The sequence below is a fragment of the Scyliorhinus canicula genome, chromosome 10 (assembly GCF_902713615.1).
Source record: "Scyliorhinus canicula chromosome 10, sScyCan1.1, whole genome shotgun sequence".
In the NCBI taxonomy this organism is placed as follows: Eukaryota; Metazoa; Chordata; class Chondrichthyes; order Carcharhiniformes; family Scyliorhinidae; genus Scyliorhinus; species Scyliorhinus canicula.
Window position 1 is genome coordinate 158,048,829 of NC_052155.1, and position 23,699 is coordinate 158,072,527.

The 23,699-nt window shown below is 48.4% G+C and overlaps 1 protein-coding gene across 4 annotated transcripts in view; it reads left to right on the plus strand.

Annotated features, from left to right (window-relative positions):
• Positions 1–23,699, plus strand: part of zfpm2a (zinc finger protein, FOG family member 2a) — an 892,520-nt gene that overhangs the window by 863,345 nt on the left and 5,476 nt on the right. For 3 of the 4 annotated variants that reach the window (XM_038809982.1, XM_038809983.1, XM_038809985.1), the window contains 2 exons: positions 18,815–19,021; positions 20,954–21,172. In XM_038809982.1, the coding sequence (XP_038665910.1) occupies positions 18,815–19,021; positions 20,954–21,172 (426 nt within the window). The remainder of the gene's footprint in view (positions 1–18,814; positions 19,022–20,953; positions 21,173–23,699) is intronic. The other variant, XM_038809984.1, reaches the window with a different exon arrangement.

Below are 23,699 nucleotides of genomic sequence, written 5' to 3' on the forward strand. Positions count from 1 at the left end.
ACAGCTGGTAACTCAGGAACCTGAAAGAGAATTAGAAGCTGATTTTTGCTTTGTCAGAGCGTTGAAGAGATTTGTGGATATATGCGAGAAACGACAAAACTGCATCAAAATTCTGAGACAACAGGGTTGACTTTAAAAATTTGCATTTCATTCAGCAGAACCAGCATTTTGAGAAATCACAGGCTGCTGCCCACCGTTTCTTATATGTTATAATTAGTAGATGGAAAATTAAGGGTGTCACATCTGCTATTTCCTAATGTACGTTGGAGGTGTCAGCCAGAAGGGTTCACTTGGAAAATCAGCCCCATTCACAAATGCTTTAGGTGCAATTACTGCCACACAATGCCATTTTTGAGCTACTCAGATATTTGAAATGCTTCTCGAGGTAGACATCGCTCTACTGGGATCGACTGGTTCTCAGGTGAGTGGTGAAATTATCACCTCTTAACATCAGGTAATCATTGTAATTGACTGCAGGCTACTTTCTGCTTTGCATCCACGGTATTTTAGTTTAAATGAGTAACAGGTCAACCAAATTAAATAGCAGGTCATTGTTAAAACCAACTAAAAAATAATCTTTGAAAACGTCTGTAATCTGCAGCTCAAGATTTTTTGCAATCATAAGGAATGTTTACTTAGTAGAAAAAACACCATGGGCGCGATCTAATGGAAAGGTTTCTGGGAGTGATCTACCGGCCACGGTTGCACCTGAAGGTCAGCGTGCCGCAGCACAACGTGGCCGGTTGATAACGGAGACCCCGCTCCCAGGATCTACCAGGCTCGCTACTCCTCGCGGGATGTAACGCGATATTGCAAGACGTTGCGATGTGAATCCCACCCACTGTGGGTGGGATCACTTTTTGGCAGATCTAAATATTAGGCGTTGGTATCTGGCCTCTTGGCCTCGGTGACCTCGTGCAAGCGCCATTCAGTACTGGGCCCCGCAAAGGGGACAAGGCGGAGTGGCTCTCATGGGAGTCTCCTAGGGGATCGGTGGCCGCCCAGGTGCTTGCCCTCTGGGCAGGGTGCACCCTGGCACTGGTGCCAGCCTGGCACCCTGACAGTGCCTGCTGGGGACCCTGGCATTGCCACCTTGGTGCCAGCCTGACACTGCCAAGGTGCGAAGCTGGCAATTTTTTCAAGACGGTGATTGGAGCGGGGGTGCTCTGCGTGGGTGTGGGGAGGAACAGGGGGTTACTGAGGACCCCCTGTATGAGTTGGGGCTTGGGGGAATTCGCGATCCCGATCTCTCGCTGGGTTGAGGAGTTCCAGCGAGCAGAGCTCCTCAGTGCAGAAAACGTGACTAAATGTGCCCTCAGCCGCCATTGCCCGCTGAGCCCCCTGATCTATCCGGATGAGCCGGATAGTGAGTGTTACTAAGCGCTCCGAGCCCTGGAAAGCACCCTGCTAATCTCACACTAAGGGACTCTGCCCCCATTTGCGTAGATCGTGCCCGCTAAGTGTTGTGTGTGGCGGAATTTGCTGGGAGTTTCCTGCCGGTGAGTTCCTCATTGCTATCTAATGGCACTTCATCACTTTTTGGGGCCCTGGGGAGTTTCTCAATGGTTTAGCCACACTTCAAATTATTTTCATCACTCGGAAGCTGAGATCAGGTCGCCATTTTGAAAGGGTGCCTGATCTCTAAATTAGCTTGTGGGTCCTCCACACCCCCCAACCATGGGCAATGTCACCCCCACACACATGGGCAATACCCCCACCTCCCAAGTGAGGACACCCCGCTATGGGGTCCCTGAGGCTCCCACTCTTCACACACCCCCAGGCTCTATTACAGGCTCCCCCCTTCCAGGACCCCCATCCATCACCCAACCACCCCACCTTCCTTATACACCCCATCCTCCATAGCCCCCTCCACCCTCCTTTCATGGGCATGGCCGCCTCAGGCCCTGACCCTTGACAGTGCCACCCAGGCACCCTTGCACTGCCACCCTGGCAGTGCTCCTGTTGTCTTGGCAGTGCCACCCTGGCACCTTGGCAGTGCCAGGGTAGCAGTGCCAAGGTGTAAGCCAGGCAGTGCCAAGGTGCTCACGTTCCAGGTGGAGGGCCAGGGGGCCAACCTGCCCTGTCCCTGACCACCCAGGGGCCTCTGATGGCCAGGCTGTGTTCCGCCTGGTGCACATTTGGGTGGACCAGTACTTAACAGCACCTGGCTGGGTACACTGTGGGAAGGCCAATGCCGGTAAGCCTTAGTCTGGCCTACTAACATGGGCGTGGCCTGGTCACGCCCATTGTGGGTGGGTTCCTGCTCATGATGCCTCGTGGGACTTGGGTAGGTCCCATGAGGCGTACTGGTTTCTGGGAGGCCGCAGGAGGCTTCACCTGGCATCTATTGACCATGTTGCGCTCCCGTTCGCATGGGGCGTCAGATTCACTGCCACCAGACACCATGAGCTAGATTTTACATCCTTCCGCACAGCGTGTTTTTGGTGGAGGGCACCAACCCCACCACCTTCCTGCCTATCCCCGGGTTTACCCCATAATACACAGTGGGAGGATGAGCGGCAAACAAAATCAGCAGCTGGCCAGTCATGACTGATGGGGTGGGTTTCTCTGGTATTGGGGCAGGGAGGGGTCTCTGATGGCGGGGTCTCTATTGGCGGAGTCTCAGATGGCGGGGTCTCTGATGGCGGGGTCTCTGATGGCGGGGTCTCTGATGGCGGGCTCTCTGATGGCGGGGTCTCTGATGGCGGGGTCTCTGATGGCGGGGTCTCTGATGGCGGGGTCTCTGATGATGAGGTCTCTGATGGCGGGGTCTCTGATGGCGGGGTCTCTGATGGCGGGCTCTCTGATGATGAGGTCTCTGATGGCAGGGTCTCTGATGGCAGGGTCTCTGATGGCGGGGTCTCTGATGGCGGGGTCTCTGATGGCGGGCTCTCTGATGGCGGGCTCTCTGATGGCGGGCTCTCTGATGGCGGGCTCTCTGATGGCGGGCTCTCTGCTGGCGGGCTCTCTGATGGCGGGCTCTCTGATGGCGGGCTCTCTGATGGCGGGCTCTCTGATAGGGTTTCTATTGGGGTCTGATGTGGGGTTTGGTTGGGGGAAGTCGGGTCTCCCTCATGTGCGTATGCTGTGGAGGGGTTGCTGTGATGGGAAGTAGGATGCTCTTACTTGTAAATGGAGGGGTGCAGAATTTGCATTATGGTTGGGGGAGGGAAGGGGGGGCCAGCCGCCGCAGCTCCGTATCAGTCCACCCGCTCAAAATGGTGACCTGAAAGCGGGTTTCAGAACGGAATCCCTTGCGTTCCCCGCCATGCATACATTTGCATGGTAAGGGACAATGAATCGCTTCTGGGCACGGCTCCTAATGCCAGCGTAAACCAGAAGCGATTCAGATCCGGAGGAAGAACATAAACCAGTCCAATATTTAAGTGAAAGAAATAGTGCGGGATTCTCCTTTAGTGGGATGGTCCGCTTCGCCGGCAGCGCAGCCTCTCCAAGCTCTTCTCCTGCCCCTGCTCGTTGATTGGAAATACCTCGCTCTTCCCCATGTTGAGCTTATACCCCAAAACAAACTAAACTACCCCATAATCCTGTCAAAGCTCTCCACCGGGTTTGAAATATACAGCAGGAGATCATCTGTGTACAGGGAGACTCGATGCTCCACCCCCCCCCCCCACCCCCCCCCTCCCCCCCAATGATACCCCTCCACCCCGCCGAGGTTCTAGATTCCATTGGCAACTCCTTAATCGCTTAAGCAAAGAGCAATGGGGAGGGCGGACACCCCTGCCTTATCCCCGGTACAACTCAAAGTAATCCAAACTAACATTATTAATACGGACACTCGCCTTGGACCTTGTACAGCAACCTAACCCAATCCACAAATCCCTGCCCAAACCTGCCCAACAGCTCAAACAAATTTGCCCATTCAACCTGGTCAAACTCTTTCTCTGCATCCATTGACTCTACTACCTCCATTTCCGGGCCTCCTGGGGGCATCAGAATCACATTTAATAACTGTTTTATATTAAATAACAGCTGCCGCCCTTTCATGAACCCTGTTTGGTCCTCCCCTATTACACTCAGCACACAGTCCTCTATACGCGTTGCCAGCACCTTCCCGTCTATTTTTAAAAGCAATATCGGGCAGTAGGATCTACATTGCTCTGGGTCTTTTTCCTTTATTAAAATGAGTGAGTTAGAAGCTTGAGACAGCGTGGGCGGGAGCTCTCCCTTACCAACCGATTTATTGTACAGCTCAACTAATAAGGGCCCCAATTCCAAACCAAGCTTTTTATAAAATTCTGCTGGGAACCCACCCAGGCCTGGGGCCTTGCCCGAATACATTGAGCCCACGAAGCCCATTACTTCCCCCAGCCCAATCAGAGCATCCAACCTCTGCACCTTCCCCTCTTCAAACCGTCGGGAACTCCAGTCCATCCAGAAACTGCCTCATGCCCTCATCCTCCACCAGGGACTCCGAACTAAACAATTTCCGGTAAAAAGGCCTCAAATACCCCATTTACCTCCCAAGACTCAGTAACCACCCTGAACCCCACCATCCCGTCCCTCATCTGCCCAATCTCTCTCATTCACCCAATTTCCCTCATCGCCACCTGCTTCCTCAGCTGATGTGCCAGCATCCTACTGGCCTTTTCCCCATACTCAAACATCGCCCCCCCCCACCCCATTCTGGCACAGTTGCCCCACTGCATTCCCCATCAACATAAGCTCAAACGCCATTTGGTGGTCATTACTTTCTTTCAGGGGCTGCTGAATACCTCTGATCCACCACCAAAATGGTCTCCACCAATCTCTGCCTCTCAAACTTCTCCACCTTCTCCCCATGCGCCCGGATCGAAATAAACTCCTTTCTTATCACCACCTTCAACGCCGTCCACGGCACGGAGGGACAGACCTCACACATCTTATTGAGCCGGATAGTCTCGAATATCCACACCTATCTTTTCGCAAATCCCTTTGTCGGCTAGCAACCCCACATCTAACCTCCACTGCGGCCGCTGGGAGCCTCCCCTTTCCACCGGAATGTCCACCCAATATGGCACGCAATCAGACACCACAATCACCGAATATTCCAATCCAATCACCTGCGCCAACAACATTTTGTCCAGGACGAAGAAGTCAATCTGGGAATACACCCGGTGGACATGCGAATAAAACAAGAATTCTTTTGCTCTCGGCTTCCAAACCACCATGAGTCTACCCCTCTCATCTGCTCCATAATCCCCAATAGCTCTTTCGCCATCCGCGACACCTTCAGGGACTTCGGACACAACCAATCCAACCCAGGGCCCAACGCAGTATTAATTCCCCCCTTAATCGGCCAGTGTGTGTCCAAGTCTGTTTTTCCAGTGCCCTCTTCATAAATTCCACATCGTCCCAATTTGAGGTGTAGCTATTCACCAGCACTTCAGTCTCCCACTTACCCTCAAAAACCTGCGCCCAGGGTCCATCACTATACTCGCTGCCACAAATGTCACCCTCTTATTAGCTGGCACCGATACCCCCCTCGCCTTCATGCCCAGTATTGGAATACCTGCCCCACCCAATCTTTCCTCAACCTCGCCTGATCTACCATCTTCAAATGGGTCTCTTGAAAGAACACTCCATCTGCTCTCAAACTCTTCAAATGAATAAAGACGTGCAACCTTTTAAACGGCACATTTAACCCCCCCCCCCCCCCCCCCTAATGTTCCAAGTGATCAGGCGGGAGGCTCCAGGACCACCCCCTCCCACCTCTCCGATTAGCCATACCCCCTCTTTAATGGGCTCCTCCAGACCCACGCCTCGCTCAGCACCAGGGCTCCCCAAGAGGTCCGTCATCACCCCCCCATATAACCAACTGCACCACACCAACTCTATCCACGTCAGCAGCCATCTCTCCACCTACTCCTCCGCCAAACCAGGCACCAAATAACCTGCCCTCCAAAACGCCCCCTACCCCTCAGCCGCAATAAAAGAGAACAAACCTGACCCAATCCCACCTCCCCTTCTCCCTCTACAACTCTACCCCCCACTTTGCTTCCATTAACTAGCCTTCTTGCTAACAGCATGACCCCCACCTGAGGCATCCGCTTGCTCCATCTCAAAGCGCCCCTTTTTGCCCAACTCAACCTTTGTGCCCTCCCGTTCCTCCATCTCCACCTCACTCTCCTCCCCACCTCCCACATTTCCACCGAACGCCCCACATCCCACATTTGAATACATGTCTAATACAACTCCCACCTCTGGGAGGGTAAAAAGAGATACAAAATTTTCTATTTTCTTTTTACAAATATTTTTATTCTCCTTTTTCACATTTTCTCCCAAATTTTCACCCACCAACAATAAACAATAATCAGTATCAAATGCAATGCCAATCCCCATAACAATAACAACGATCCCATCCTCCCACCAAACCCCCAAACATTAGCCCGCATGTTAACATAAACAAAAAGGAATCAGGATTAAAACATGCAGCCCCCCTCCCCCAATCCTCCTAGCCCCCCCCCCCCCAACTAATGTTCGATGTTATCCAGTTCTTGAAAGTGCATAACGCCCATGAATTGCAGAACCCCTCCATCCTTCCCCTCAGTTTCAATTTGACCATCTCCAGAGTCAAGAATTCCAACAGATCCCCCCGCCACGCCAGGGCACAGGGTGGAGAGGTTGCTCTCCATCCCATCCGGATCCGCCTTCGGGAAATCAACGAGGCGAAGTCTACAACATCTGCCACCCCACCCGTTTCCAACCTCGGCTGGTCGGACACCCCAAATATGGCCTTCAGAGGGTCCGGGTCCAGTTTCACGTGCGCCACTTTAGAGATTATCTTAAAAACCTCCTTCCAGTAATCCTCCAGCTTTGGACAGGACCAAAACATATGAACGTGATTTTCGCAACCCCCCCGCAACGGTTCACACATCTTCTACCCCTTCAAAGAGCCGACTTATCCTCGCCCTTGTGAGATACCACCTCAGCTGTATCAGCCCCAACCTCGCGCACAAGGTGGAGGCATTCACTCTACGGAGCACCTCACACCAGAACCCCTCCTCCATACTCCCAACTCTACCTCCCACTTTACTTTGATCTCTTCCAGTGGTGCCTTCTCCTCTTCCAAAATAGCCCCGTAAACCACCGGCACTGCCCCCTTCTCCAGTCCCCCTGTCGTCAGCACCTCCTCCAACAATGTGGAGGCCGGCTCCACCGGGAACCTTTGTATCTCCTTTCTGGCAAAATCTCGAACCTGCATGTACCTAAACATTCCCCCCTGCTCCAGTCCATACTTCGCTTCCAGCTCCTTCAATCCTGCAAACCGACCCTAAAGAAACAAATATTTTAGTGTCTTAATCCCTTCTCCTCCCATTTCCGAAAATTTCTATCCCACTTCGCTGGCTCAAATCTGAATTGACCCCTGATCCCTGAATTGACATTTCCTTGACCCCGACCCCAAACCAAAGTGTTGGCGAAACTGCCTCCAAATTCTCAATGAAGGTATTATTACCGGACTCCCCGAGTATCTCCCCAGTGCCGTTGAGAGTGGTGCTGTCACTAGCGCCTTCAATCCCGACCCCCTACCCAAACCCTCCTCCATTCTGACCCATTGGGAATCAACCCTTCTGTCCCAGCTCCGCACCTTCTCCACATTCGCCGCCCAGAAATAATACATCAGGTTCGGAAGACTCAAACCCCTGACTGCCTTTCCCTCTAAAGCAGCACTTTGCTAACTCTGTCCACCTTCCCTCCCCATATGAATGAGATAATCATTCTTTCAATCTCTCTGAAAAATGCGTTTGGCAGGAAAATCGGCATGCATTTGAAAATAAACAGAAATGGCGGCAACACGTCCATTTTCACCACCTGTACCCAACCCACCAGTGACAGAGGGAGACCATCCCACCTTGCCAGATCAGCTTTCACTCTCCCCACCGAACAAGAAATGTCGTACCTACCCCCCCCCCCCCCCCCCCCCCCCCCCCCCCCCCCACTCCCGGGAAATCTGCACCCCTAGGTATCTAAAGTGAGTCCCTGCTCTACAGAATGGCAGCCCCCACACCCCTGCCCCCACCCCCGGCTGAGACACCACAAAATATTCACTCTTGTCTCGATTTAATTTGTACCCTGAGAAAGACCCAAACACCCGAAGCAGCTCCAGTATTCCCCCTATTGACACATTCGGTTCCGACACATATAACAAGTCATCGCCATATAAGGACACCCTAGGCTCTATCCCCCCACACTGTCCCCTTCCATACCCCAAATTTCTTAATGCGATGGCCAACAACTCAATCGAGACTGCAAACAGCAGGGGCGCATAGGACATCCCTGCCTAGTCCCACGGTGAAGAGGAAAGTATCTCGAGCTGATGTTGTTTGTGTGGGCACTCGTCCTTGGCTCCTTATATAGTAGCTTTACCCAGTCCACAAATCTTGGTCCAATCCCAAACCGCTCCAGAACTGCCATCAAGTACCCCCATTCTACCCAGTCAAACGCCTTCTCGGCATCCAATGCCACAACCACCTCTGTTTCCTTCCCCTCCGCCGGTGCTGTAACCACATTCAATACCCTTCTAATGTTTGAAAAGAGCTGCCTCCCTCTCACTAACCCCATCTGATCTTCACCTATCACCTGATTAAACACAGTAGGTGGAACAACATCAAACATTGCAACCCGGCAAAAATAAAAACAGTTCCCTCCCTAAGCCCAGCACCTCCAGTCCATCCATTTCACAGGTGAATCCATCTAAATGTTCTCACAAGTTCCCCAGTCCTTCAAAAACGTCCTTGCTTCCTCCGGTGTATCAAATAGTTCTCTTGGCCTTCACACGTGACCCACAAACCAGCCGGTACAACACCTCGAATCACACTTTGTTCCTGAATAGGGCCGCTTTCACCCTATTGAACCCATCATTTGGACAACTCTGCTCCCAGGTCCTGGTGAATGCGAACCGCATGCATTCACAGGTTCACTGTCTCATCTCCTTTGGCCACCGCAAAATCTTCTCCTTATCCAGTATTGGTGCAGCAGCACAATGATCGCCCTTGGCAACTCTCCCGCTTTCGGCTTCCTCCTCAGCGACCTGTGTGCCCGATTCACTTCAGGAGGTTGGTCGAAGACCCCCTTCCCCATTAACGTCTTGAACATCCTCGCCATGTGCTTTGTGGCCTACGTTCCCTCGATCCTTACAGGCACCCCCATGATCCTGTGATTCTGCCTCCTTCACCGATCCTCCAGATCATGCACCTTCTCTCTTAACTTAGACATAGACATAGAACAGTACAGCACAGAACAGGCCCTTCGGCCCTCGATGTTGTGCCGAGCAATGATCACCCTACTCAAACCCACGTATCCACCCTATACCCGTAACCCAACAACCCCCCCCCCCCCAACCTTACTTTTTAGGACACTACGGGCAATTTAGCATGGCCAATCCACCTAACCCGCACATCTTTGGACTGTGGGAGGAAACCGAAGCACCCGGAGGAAACCCACGCACACACGGGGAGGACGTGCAGACTCCACACAGACAGTGACCCAGCCGGGAATCGAACCTGGGACCCTGGAGCTGTGAAGCATTTATGCTAACCACCATGCTACCGTGCTGCCCAACTTCTTCTGGCTTCCACCATAAGCAGCATTTCTGCCTTCAACGAGGCTAACCTTCATGGTTAACCATTGACTCCTCCACCTTCTGGAGTGACGCATTCTGTGCATCCAACCTTTGCTCCACTCTCTCTATGACTACCCAAATCGGCTCGGCCACCCTGACCAGGTCCTACTGAGGCCTCTCTCCTCTGCTGCTGAAACTTAGCTGTCAGAAACTTCACCAATTGTTCCATTGACCATTGTGTAGCCAACGACGCCACAGAGCTCTTCACTACCTTTCCCTCTGTTGCACTTTGAGAGTCCTCCTAGTCTGACTGTTGTCCCTTATTTGTTGCACCCTTAGGTCCTGTGCATTCCCTACCGAAAGAGACTTCTTAGTTCTCTGTACTTTTACACTTTCTACCCAAGTAACCCCCCCCACAAAAAGGTTAAAAGGACCAAAACAATTCCACCTCTGTCAGGAGCCACTGAATGTGCCAACGCTTACTCCATGGCCACCACCGGAAGTCCAAAACTCTCTTTTATCTTGATTAGATTTCCTGAGCCAAGGGTTTGAAAAGGGTAACTCTTAGCACTATTGCCTCATTGGTAGATAAATCCAAAGTGACAGCATAATATCTGTTAATACGCACAACTTGAGATACAGGCACATTAATGGAAACAAGATTTAAACTTCATAGCCTCGATTCAAGGTCCCACTGATATAGGTTTAGAAAATAAGCCACCTGACATCGAATGCCAGGTGCAAGGCACTGAATTTTAGCAAGATGAATTTCAGCAAGTTATTTACGGGGAAAGGTGATAACATGAAACTCATGTGAAACACATATTTACATATCTTTAGCCTGTAAACAGAACACATTTAGTAAGGTTTTAAGAACTGTTTGTCTCCTGATTCCATTCACATCACATTTTTAACCTGATCTCATTTTCCAAACCACAATGCATAGGCCATATTATTTAAAATCTCACTGTTGCATATTATTTTCCTCAGAAGAGGTTTGTACACAATAATTATATCATCAATCTGCAAATGCAACCAGGATGTAGGAGTTGATTGTCACAATCACTTTGCATTTGAAAAAAAATGTTGAAAATGATAAAGGGTTTTACATAGGTTTGTTTGCACATTGTTGAAAACTAACAGACTGGTTTAATTAATTGGCCTGGGTTTCTGTACAACAATGTCCTAATTCTGTCAGAGCGTTAACATATCGTACTTGTTCTTATCTCCTCTACCAGATTCTTGCAAATAGTCATTTCGAAACTTTAATCTTCAGGAGGAAAAAAAATGAAGTGTCGGTAAAAGCGCTATCATATTAGAAGATAAACACTGTAGTTACTTATCAAAGACTACAGTATTTGCTTCACTAATGAACAGCATAGTTTATATTGAATTCACTGTTTTGTTAGAAAAAAGTATTTTAAATCTGCAAGATCTATGTCAGAGTTGGCAGAAACATCTAGTCCCACACACACACAGTTGGTAAGTGCACACCGCATTTTGTGAAATAGAGACGGAAGCGACTGCATTTGATCTGTACTGAGCGACTGACCTCAGTCAGACCCATGGGAAGAACAAGATATTGGCCTTAGGGCCCCCTGAGCTAGAAAATTGAAAAATCACCCAGAGTTCCATCTCCTGATCTGCTCTCTAACGATTGGTGCTGAAAAATGAATTTTAGCTTGAGCTTTAGCTCAGCACCGAGCTCCGTTTTCATGTTATATAGCCGGCTGACAATCACTGTCCAGGATCGAACATAAATAATGGGCAACATCAACTCAGCCTTCGCCTGCTGTCACATCTGAGGTGTGGAGGCTTGTGGTCAGCATGTGGTCTTCCCATCCCCTTTCATCCCGCCCCCAACGTGACTATCATTTTACAAGGAACAGCGGAGGCATTGGGTGGCCGCACACCCATGGGCCGATTGAGCTGCCGGGCTAGCCGCTTGGCGTGGGCCTCCAGCTGCCACAAGTAGAATAATGGCAAGGGTGGCATGAGGCCCTTATGTGGCCTTTAATTAGGATTATTGTGAGATGTAGAACTATAACTAGCATAAGATCAGAAAAATTGGAGTAGGAGAAGGCCATTCGGCCCATCAGACCTGCTACACCATTCAATCATCTGGCGGCTAATCTGATTGTACCTTCATTCCATTTTCCTAGCTGTCCCCAATAAGCCTTAATTCACTTGTTGATCGAACATCTGTTTCACTCAGCCTTGAATAGATTCAATGACTAAGCCTCCGCTGCTCTCTGCAGAAGAGAATTAGCCTCTGAGAAATTTGTCCTCATCTCCATCTTAAATGTGAGAACCCTTATTTTAAAACTGTGCCCATTGTTCTAGATTCCCCCATGAGAGGAAACATATTTTCAGCATCTATCTTGTCGAGCATCCTCAGAATCTTACCTGTTTCAATAAGGTCAACTTCTCATTATTTTAAGCTGCAGTGAGTATAGGCTCAACCTATACCAGGGCGGCATGGTAACACAGTGGTTAGCACTATTGCTTCACAGCACCTGGGACTTGGGGCTCGATTCATGGCTTGGGTCACTGTCTGAGCGGAGTCTGCACGTTCTCCCCGGGTGCTCTAGTTTCCTACCACAGTCCAAAGATGTGCAGGTTAGGTGGGTTGGCCATGCTAAATTGCCCTTAGTGTCCCAAAAGGTTAGGTGGGGTTACTGGGTTATGGGGATAGGGTGGAGGTGTGGGCTTAAGGAGTGTGCCCTTTCCAAGAACCTGTGCAGACCCGATGGGCTGAATGGCCTCCTTCTGCACTGTAAATTCTATGAACCTCCTCCATCTTTCTGTGTGAGACATCCCTTCCCTTGATACAATACCCAGTCTCGCATGGCCTGCTTTCTCTTTGGTTCCTCAACATATTGGTCCAGAAAGCCATCCAGTACATATTCCAGGAATTCCTCTTGTACGGTATTGGTGCCCAATCTGTATGCAGATTAAAGTCATCAATAATTACAGATGTTCCTGTATCACATTTAGGGCAGCACGGTAGCATGGTGGTTAGCATAAATGCTTCACAGCTCCAGGGTCCCAGGTTCGATTCCCGGCTGGGTCACTGTCTGTGCGGAATCTGCACGTCCTCCCTGTGTGTGCGTGGGTTTCCTCCGGGTGCTCCGGTTTCCTCCCACAGTCCAAAGATGTGCGGGTTAGGTGGATTGGCCATGCTAAATTGCCCGTAGTGTCCTTAAAAAGTAAGGTTAAGGGGGGGGGGGGTTGTTGGGTTACGGGTGGATACGTGGGTTTGAGTAGGGTGATCATTGCTCGGCACAACATCGAGGGCCGAAGGGCCTGTTCCGTGCTGTACTGTTCTAATTAAACATGTGTGTCTAATTTCCAGTTTAATGCCATCCCTAAAATCACCACTATAGTTTGAAGATTTACGTTCCCCACTGAGATTTTTTGCCCCTTGGTGTTTCTCAGCTCTACCCAAACAGATTCCACATTATCAGAGCTCATATCCTTCCTCACTATTGTGTTAATTTTATTGTTAACCAGTAATGCAAGCCCACGGTACTTTCCACTTTGTCTGTCCTTCCCAAATACTGAATACCCTGGATGTTCAGTTCCCATCCCTGGTCACCCTGCAGCCATGTCTCCATAACCCTGTTTATATCATACGCGTTTACATATACCTGTGCAATTAATTCATCAACTCTCTGTAGTTTCTTACAGTCTTGGGCTGAGCAATTGCCATACCAAGCTGTGATACAGCCAGATAGAATGTTTTCTATGCTGCATCTATAAAATTGGTAAGAGTCATTGCGAACCTGCTGAATTTCCTTAGTTTCCTGAGGAAGTATAGGTTCTGATGTCCTTTCTTGGTCATAGCGTCAACGTGGGTGGACCGATTGTTGATGGTTTGTAATCACCTAGTAATTTGAAGCTGTCAACCATCTCAACCACGGCATCATTGATGCAGACAGGGGTGTGTACGACACTTTGTTTCCTCAACATATTGTCGATGACCAGCTCCTTAGTTTTGCTTACATTGAGAGAGAGATTGTTGACATTGCACCATGCCACTAAGTTCTCTTTCTCCCTCCTGTACTCTAACTCATCATTGTTTGAGATCCGACCCCGCTACGGTCGTGTCATCAGCAAACTTCTAGGTGGAGTTGGATCCAAATTTTACCACACAATCGTGTGGGTATAGGGAGTATAGTAGGGGGCTACATACGCAGCCTTGCAAGGCCCGGTATTGAGGACTATTGTGGAGGACTTGTTGCTGTTTATCCTTACTGATTGTGGTCTCTGGGTCAGGAAGTCGAGGATCCAGTTGCAGAGGGAAGAGCCGAGTGTTAGGTTTTGGAGTTTGAATATGAGTTCAGCTGGGATTATGCTGTTGAAGGCAGAGCTGTAATAAATGAACAAGAGTCTGACGTCTGAGGGTAGGGCCAGGGAGATAGCATCTGCTGTGGAGCGGTTGTGGAAGTATGCGAATTGCAGTAGATCAAGGCATTCTGGGAATATGGAGTTGGTATGTCTCATGACTAACCTCTTGAAGCACTTCATAATAGTAGATGTCAGTTGTCGTTGAGACATGTTGCCTGGTTCGTCTTTGGCACAGGTATGACAGTGGTCATCTTGATACAGGTGGGAACTTTGGAACAGAGTAGGGAGAGGTTGAAGATATCTGCGAACACACCCGCCAGTTGGTCCACGTAGGATCTGACTGTATGACCGGGGAGTCCATCAGCACCCATTGCTTTCCGTGTGTTCACTTTCAAGAAGGTCCATCTATCTTCTGAGACTGTGACTGTACCTATGGGTGTATCCGAAGCTGTTGGGGCAGTTGACAACGGATCTTTGGCTTCCTGCTCGAAACGAGCATAGACTCCACTGAGTTTATCAGGGAGCGGTGCTCTGCTGCCAGAGATTCTACTCGGCTTTGCTTTGTAGCCCGTTATATTGTTTAAGCATTGCCACAATCGACGAGAGTTTGTGTTGTTAGTCTGGGACTCTAGCTTAGTCTGGTATTGTCGCTTGGCATCCCTGATGGCTTTGCTGAGGTCGTACCCAAATTTCTTGTACAGGTCAGGATTACCCGTCCTGAAGCCTTAGACCTGGACTTACTCTCTCAATCAGCTGCTTCCACTTGCCCAGCATCACTTTTGAATCCTGATGTCAACTCAGGAGCTGCAAACTCCAAGCTAACCCTCAGATTTCTCACTGTACTCTTGCACTGTTTTCAACCCCCTGACAATCAGCTCTCAACAATCAGCAATCAACCCTTGTAGTCTCTACTCCAGCTCAAGGTGCAGCTAACTGTCTGTCCCAGTGTCCTCCTCACACTCTCATCAAGGTGCAGCTAACTGCCTATCCCTTGTCCTCCACTCACACTCAAATCAAGGTGCAGATAAATGCCTGTCCCTTGTACCTCTCTTGCACTCTCCTCCATGTGCTGCTGACTGCCTGTCCCATGTCCTCCTCTCACACTCTCATCTAGGTGCAGCTGACTGCCTGTCCCTTGACCTCCTCTCGCACTATCCTTTAGGCGCTGCTGACTGTCTGTCCCGGTGTCCTCCCCTTGCACTCTCCTCTAGGTGCTTCTGTCTTTGGCTATGTCTTTGGCAATGTGGCTGTGAGAACAGTTGTGGTCAGTCTCCCCATTTTGGGGACCAATTGGGTCCCTTCCTCCGACCGCAGTGCCTGCAGAAATGCAGTGGCAGCCGTCATCACTGGGAGCTGGACGATGCAAGCTCTGTCAAACGAGAGAGCTGAGGATAGTGAAATTCCTGCAAGCTGCATGGAACCCTCATTCTCCTCTTGAACATCCTCAGACCTTAGTGTGCTTTCCCACTGATATGCAGTTTCTGTTGCTGGGGATTAGAGGACTGGGCAGGGAGGCAGATGGAATTCCCTCCAAGCCCAACAGGATGCCCAGGCAGCAGGATTATCCGCCATTGCCGGGATGCCACAGGTCCGGGGGTAGTGGATGGCAGACATATTGCCCTGCGCTCACCGGGCCATCTGGGAGTGCCCTACATTAAAAGAAAGGGGTTCTGCTCCCTGAACATACAGCTCGTGTGCAACCACAACGTGAAGATCATGCCCGTGTGTGCACACTTCCCAGGGAGTGTGAATGGCAGCTACAGCCAGGGGCAGTTGGTCATTCCCGGCCTCTTCGAGGACCACCCCAGGATGGGTGGCTGGCTCTTGGGAGATAAGGGGTACCCGTTGAGGACATGGCTAATGATCCAATATGGAGGTCAGAGACCGAAGCGGAGACCCGCTACAACGAGGCCCATGAGGCCACCGGGGTTGTCATTGAGCAGTGCATCGGACTCCTCAAGATGCGGTTCTGGTGCCTCGACCGCTCCAGTGGTGCACTGCAGTACACCCCTGGAGGGTCGCTCGCTTTGTGGTGGTCTACTGTGTCCTCCACAACCTCGCGCAGCAGTGGGGCGATGAGCTGGAATTTGGTGATGAGGAACATGTGACTACCACTGAGGATGAGGAAGTGGACGAGGATGATGAGGCAGCGCTGGACTAGCAGGGGCTGGAGGAGGATCCCAAGGAGGAACCAGAGGACCAGCCGGAGACGGCAGGACAGACAGCAGCGGCAAGGGTCCGGAAAGCCCGGAGAGCCAGGGAGACCCTCATACTCATCCGATTCACAAAGGACTGGCCTGGTCCATTGTAGATACTTTACCTACCCCCTCCCCCACCCCAACTCCCACTCTTCCAGGGTATGTGTTCAATCACCCCGGGGTGCAGGGACTGTGTCGACACCATCAGTGGGTCACTGTCAAGGGCAGGGTGGTCTGATGATAACCCACAGAGAGCTGGGCATTGATGTTCCTCAATCTATGCCATTGTCTGACCCCTGCCTGTCTGCTGAGTGCTCACTCATACCCATCACCCACAGATGGGCAAGGGTTTGGAGGTTGTCCCACATTGCGGAAGAAAGTGACGGAGATGTCTTTCACGTTGTACTCAAGGGTTTTTAATGTGTAATACAATTTCCCACTCTCCCAATGGTGCCGTGCACTCTCCTCACCACTGTCTCCCCCCCCCCCCCCCCCCCCCCTCACCGTTACCTACCCCCTCCCTGGTGCACTCAGTGATCCTTGATGTGCTTGGCCTTCCTAGCTCTACTGCTATGTCTCAAAGTCTCCCCAGGATGTACATCTGGGGTGGAGGCAGACAAATGCTTATTCCGCCCCATGGCCTTCGATACCCCTGGCAGGCAGCCTCTGGGGGCTCCCGGCATACTAGATAATGGCACATGCACAGCTGTACCGCCCTATCTCGTATGCTGACCTCGAGACGTGTCCTCATCAGATGGGTCAAACTTGGGGGAGCTGGTGGCCTTGTCGCCAATCCATGGAATGGGTCTGGGTTGGCACCCAGCACCCCTCCCTCCTGGTCTATGTACATAGGGCCCTGGGATTCACCTGGGATGGAGGAGTAGGAGGAGACTGGAGAGGGGGCCACCCAGGATGGGCCGGCACGATCAGCTGGAGGAACTATGGGAGAATGAACATGTGGTCAGTGAGGGTTGGGTCAGTCAGTAAAGCAATAACAACTCACGTTTGACAGGTCCTCCGTGTGGAGCCTGGTGGTTCCTCACCTCTGCGGCTTCAGCCAAACTCTGCATTGGTGACCACATCCCCGTCATCTCCAGAGCTCATTCCTCGGAGGGGATGAGGATTCTTAAATCCGGCAGTCTGGGCTCGCTCCTGACAGTTGTGCGAAAACCTCTCCTGCGGAGACACAGAGGGGGCATCATTAGCCGCACGTGTGGTTCACAGTGGTGGGGAGGGGGGGGGGCAGGTGAAGGTAAGGGCTGGGGGGGTGGTTGTTGAAGGGAAAGGGGGTGAAAGGAGGGTTGTGGGCCGCATGGAGACTTGGGGATGCTCGCGTGGGGGCAGAAGGTCTCGGGGGAGGGGGGGTGGGATGGGGGTGGGGCGTTGGTGTCTATTCACCCGTCCTGCCCAGTCGTTGTAGGTCATTGACCTTATGGCACTGGAGGGCAGTCCTCCTGATCACCCTCCCAGAGCTTAACGCCACCTCATCCCAGGCAGCACTGGCTGCCCTGTCATATTTTCAGTTGCGCTCTTTCTACCCCAAAGTTAACTTGTTCGCACATAGGACATGAAGTCGGTTTAATTTCCAGTTTATTGGTGAAGAATTGTCAATCTTTTTAATATAAACTGAGAATATTACATCTGTCAAAAATAGCCCTTTCTCCCAACGTGTTGATTGCAGTGTAATTGTTTCGAATTCAGTTGAGGCCAGTTGTTTTCTTGCCTCTTCTCCAGAGACTGCCGTATTTTTTGAAATGATTGCCCTAGCAGCAATCTGTCTTTTTCTTTTCATCTGACCTGCATCAGTGGGTTATGTTCACCAGAACAAAGCCAGGAAGCTGTCAAAATCACAGATGGGGAGAATTGATTAATTGCCAATGGGGTAGAATAGAAAAAGAACTTGCATTTATATGGTGTGATTCACATCCTTGGGGTATCCCATAGTGCTTCACAGTCAATCAATTATATTTTAAGTGTGGTCACTGTTGTCTTGCTTGCAGAGGCAGTAGTCAACACCTGCCACACAAGGTTCCATAAATGGCAATGCCATTGATAATTGGGACTGTTAGTTGAGAGATGAACATTGGCAAGGACATGGGGGGAAATTTCCTGTTTTTGTCTGAAAGAGTGTCATAAAAGCTTGTGCATCCACTGAAATAGATAGTTTACTTTAATGTCTCAGCCTAAATCAGCACCTTTGACAATTCAACATTAGTAGTGCACTAAGTGGCCACCCAGATTACATACTGGCGTGTGTAGCCGACCTTGACCTGACAACCTTCTAGCTCAGAGGTGAACATGTTCACATAAAGCCAAGCTGACACAGCTCGAAGACTTGTGCCACCAATTGGTTGTACTGGTCACTCTCATCAGTTGAGAACAGACTTTTTCTGGCCAGGATCACAATCACAATTGAGCATCACTTCCATTTTGTGCATATGACACAATCCTATTCATGGCGATAATTAGGCATTACTGCCTGAATCTGAGTCAGATCCAATATAAATGATAAAGGGAATGAGCATAGCTAGATCAATTCTTAGAACTAAAAAAGAATAATTTGCTTAGCTTTATGACATTAGGTAAAATTGGAACAATCTTATCAATACCTTGAAGGATCTTACAAATACAGATCTAGTGGACCCTCTCAAAAATTTAGTTTACAATTAAACAATAAAACTGTTTTTCTTTTATTTTTCTTTAGGTGGCCAGCTTTGGTGCACAATGACGAAAATGCTATTGGAAGGTGAGGAATTGGTCGCATTTGCTGTGGAATTTGACTCAAGGCTGCAAGCTGTCAGCCAAATGGCCATCACAGAGGGCATGTATCCAGCACGCCTCCTGGACACAATACAGCTGCTCCCCCAACAAGCAGCCATGGCATCGATTTTACCTACAGCAATTGTGAATAGTAAGTTTAAAATTCATGCTTTTCGTCGTGAATCTGACTTTTGTTTTTAAAGTAGGATAATTGTGCTTGTTGTAACAAGATGGAAATTAATTTTAATCTGCCTTTGAAAGATTTAGTATAGAGCAAGAAGTGCCTTATATTGAAAATGAAATGAAAAAAGTTGGGGTGATTATAAAATGGGATTTCATTTCCCTGCACCCTTACCAATTTTTACATAAAATTACAGAAAGGAGGATTTTCACCCAGTACCACTGTATCTTATTAAAATACTTATTCTTATGTACACCAAATCAACTAATAAGAATGCTGTATAGTTAGCCAAATACGTGCTGTGACTATTGCTTTAAGATATAGCACTCTGCTTTTTGGCAGAAAAGCTGAGAAACTTCAGCCCAGTTGGCTTTAATGAAACAACATGAGGAACATTAATGGCCCAGACCCAGACTCTATACAAATCACTGATATATCATCTTGTATATCATCTGTTCTCTTGCACCATTACAAGCACATTTTGTGATATTTATCTCATGAATCATGTTTCTTTGTACTTTGCATTTGATAAATGTACATGTTATGTCTTGTATGATGTCCCAAACCCGTGCAGTTCTTCTTAAAAGAACACTGTCATCTTGACAAGCCTTGGGAAACCTGAGGGAAGAGAGTAAAGTAGAAGGGTGTTATTTTCTTCATGGCATTATCTTGTAAACTCATTGATGCTTTTTGCTGCAATTTCCACCATCTCATTGTACACAATTGAAAAAATACTTACAGTGCAAGTACCCCCCCTTAAATCTTGTGATGACAAAGAAAAAGGCAGAATCAGACAAGGGAGCTGACCATTACTTTTGGTGTCATGGATTTAATTATTCTATTAGTAGGTGCTCTTGCAATCATAGATGAGACCACGGGCTAAACTTTCAGCATTGGTGGGGGGGGATAATGAATGGGCCACTTGTTATACACTCTGTCTGATTTTCCTTCCATTTAAAATCAATGGAAAGGTGAAACAGGCAATGTATAACAGGCTGGTGATCCACTACTGCTCCTTCCATGCCCTTGTGAACATTAAATGTTTTGTACCATATCTGTTTGGAATATAGGATTTCTTTGAACCATTTCACATAGATGGAAAGCAAAAACTAGAGATACTGGAAATCTGAAAGACGAACAGAAAATACCGGCAGGTCAATCAGCATCTTTGAAGGGGACAAAGTTTTGTGTGCGAACCCTCTGTCAAAGCAAATGGTCTGTGCTTGAAACTCCTGTGACATTCATTCCTCTGTTTCCTCCATGGATGCTGCCTGACCAGCATTTTCTGTTTTTGTACTGCAGAGGTAGAGACTGTCTTGCCAAGGTCAAAGATTAGAGAGTTACCAATTTAACAAAACTTTGGCAGAATGAGGACAGAACAAAGGTTTTATTTATTTTATACTTTTCAGCAAATAACTGTAATATAACCAAAATTCATCATATCTTTGCTTACAAGAGGGCAGCACGGTGACGCAGTGGTAGCACTGCAGCCTCACGGCGCCGAGGTCCCAGGTTCGATCCCGGCTCTGGGTCACTGTCTGTGTGGAGTTTGCACATTCTCCCCGTGTTTGCATGGGTTTCGCCCCCGCAACCCAAAAGATGTGCAGGGTAGGTGAATTGGCCACGCTAAATTGGCCCTTAATTGGAAAAATGAATTGGGTACTCTTTTTAAAAAAAAAAAAATTTTTTTTTTTAATCTTTGCTTTCAAGAAACTTCATATGATGGACTTTTAATTATTGCTTAATTTTAACAAAAACGTAATAGGAAACAGTTCGTAAATTGCTGAAGATTAGTTCACAATCTTGAGGAAGACAAAAAGACATAGCCTCAAAATTATTTTGATGACTTAGAACTGCCTGCTTTCACCCATACTATAATACGCATCTATTCTTTCATTGCAGAGGATATCTTTCCATGCAAGTCATGTGGAATTTGGTACCGCAGTGAACGCAACCTGCAGGCTCACCTCATGTACTACTGCAGTGGGAGACAAAGGGAAGCATCCTCACTAAAAGAGGAGAAAGAGGCTGGTCCTCTTCAGCAACCATGCCCTTACCCACAATGCAGCAAGAGCTTTCCCAATGCCAGGGCTCTTGAAATTCACATGAATTCACACAGTGGTAAGAGTCACCATGGGGTAATTTGAATTTTGCATTGTCAATTCACTGATAGCTGCAAAATGGAGCTTAGAAAGTTACATAGGCTGGACTGAAGGAATAACTTAGGATGATGTTTCTAGCCTGTTACATTGTACTCACAGTATTCAACGATAGTAAATGATTTGAATAGTACTATATCTCAGACCAGCCATTACAAAACACAACTAAAAATGCAGCTTTATGCTAAATGTAGAAGTTGCAGTATCCCTATTGAAGCCTTATCAGAGTATTAGTACATGTGCATGTGTTAGATAAGTTGACTTAAATTAATAGCAACCTACCTCAATGAAAGTACATTCTGGAGCAAACATTATTTGCCCAGTTAAGCTGTTCATTCATGGTATAAAAAAAAATTAAAGCAACAATGTTTCTTAATTGGCACTTTGTAGGTGGTACAATGCTAATACTGGAAACCTATCAATAATAATAAATATATGTAATAGGATGCTACGGCAAGGTGGGATGGCACTGGCAATTGCCCCACATGCTGAATTGCAGATTTAACAAGGGAAGACCAAATGCCGATTCACAAAGAGTGAGGAAAATTAATAGACGATGTTCCTGGCTGGTTAACCAATGGTTAGTTTTTAAACAGCATCCACCTGCAGATGCTGTCTTGGAGACCAGGGAAAAAAAGACAAGGGAGCAAAAACAGCAAACGGAGGGGATGTTACCCATCCCTGCCACCTCTCTCCCCCCCCCCAACCACTGCAAAAACAAAAATTATGTTTTTACCAAATATACTTCCTATGATTTTTTATGCAAATTCACTGAGATGATTGCATTTTTATACAACCTACCTGCATCATTTGATAGGGTGTCACTGAATAGGTATTACTCCTGTGGTGGCGCCTTAGAGATGTGGTTCATTAGCTGAAATGTTTACCCATTTTTCAAGTGTTAAATGCCAATCGAGCTGTGTATTTCCGACATTTTCTATCTTTTTCTCAGGATGGTTGGAATTTGTACTTATTTTAAATGTCAGCTGCTGAAGTTGGTTTGGGTTTTATTATTGTATGTGGTAAATACATACCTATGGTAATGATAATTTCGTACCCACCTAAAATGGAACAACAAAGGAACAACAAAGGTGTCCCTGTTATAATGTAGCTATAATAATTGGGCTACTGTAAGCCAAAGTCACCTTTCTAGTTTATACAGACAAATAGGGCTTGATTTTAACTTAGGAGCAGGAATGCAGAAATGATGATGTGCCCACCTGGGAGTGGCAACTGACAGGCTTAGTGATTTTTAACCTCTGGGCCTAACTATCATGCCACTTTCTGCCTTCTGAACCAAAATAACCAAATGGTTGAGGAGTAATAGCCACCTCGCTATTAAATCAGACCCAGGTCTGGGGTATGGCTTCTGTGAAAGTTGCAGGATGAAATCTTTGTCAAGGGAGGTCAGAGGAAATCTGGGGCACAGGAGGCCCAAGTATTTGCTTGTGGAGTTCACTTTTGCTCCTTCAGCTCACAAGGTACTTTAAATAATCAAACTCACTTCGCTCAGCCTCTGCTGTTTTTATTGGCTACTGTTCCAAGCAGTTTACCTGACAAGAGAACCACCATTGCTCCCATGCTCAGGTGCAAGGTTAAATATAATGAAGTAACCGGAGCCTGATCCGCATATTTAAAGAGAATCCTGCCAGCTTTGAGTGGGTACACTTCCCATCTGCAATTGAGGGCTGGATGTTACAACCCCCAGGCCAGGAGGGCGAGATTGCACATGTTTACTCACTCACTCCCACCAATATTTTACCAGCAGCACAGGTGGCTTTGGGAATCCAAAACAGTTGAGGCCCTTAAAGGGCTTCTTTCTGCAGCCACAGGATTTTGCTACTGGCTGGGGATGGTTAGCACTATGTGTCCTGCCTGGCAAGTCTCACTAGGTGAACTTGTGGTTGGTCAAAATGGGTGCCTCCTTTATGGACTCCCTGTGTCCTCCAGAGGCCCCCCGCTCCCCAAGGTATTTCCTCCTGCCCTGTTCAATAAGGCCCCCAGCAGCCGCTATTCGCTGTAGGATGCCAGCCTGACAAGACCCCAGACTTACCTTAACACCCATTGCAGCACTCCTCCTTCAGGGCGAGTTGCAAATCCCAGCAGTTGCTGGGACCAGAGAGATGCCAGCCATTTGATTCACTTGCAGTTCTCGAGGAAGGACTTACTCTTCCAAGGGCAAGTGCCCAGCTCAAGCCAATTGACCGCACCATGGCCCTTAAATGGCTGTGGGACAAGTTGGCCAAACAGAGGCAGGCTCAGCCCCGACTTTCACCCCGTGAAATCAGGTGGGGAGAATTAAAATTGAGGTTATATTCAGATTGTTTCTTTGTCCTTTCACATGCATTGCATTAATTTTCTTAAATTAATATAAACTCAACTGCAGATCATTGACAAAATGATATTGTGTGTTTCAAAAGTATGAGGAAATAAAATTGGAACCACATTGCATCATATTGTGATGGAATATGGCTCATTCCTTCAGTTCC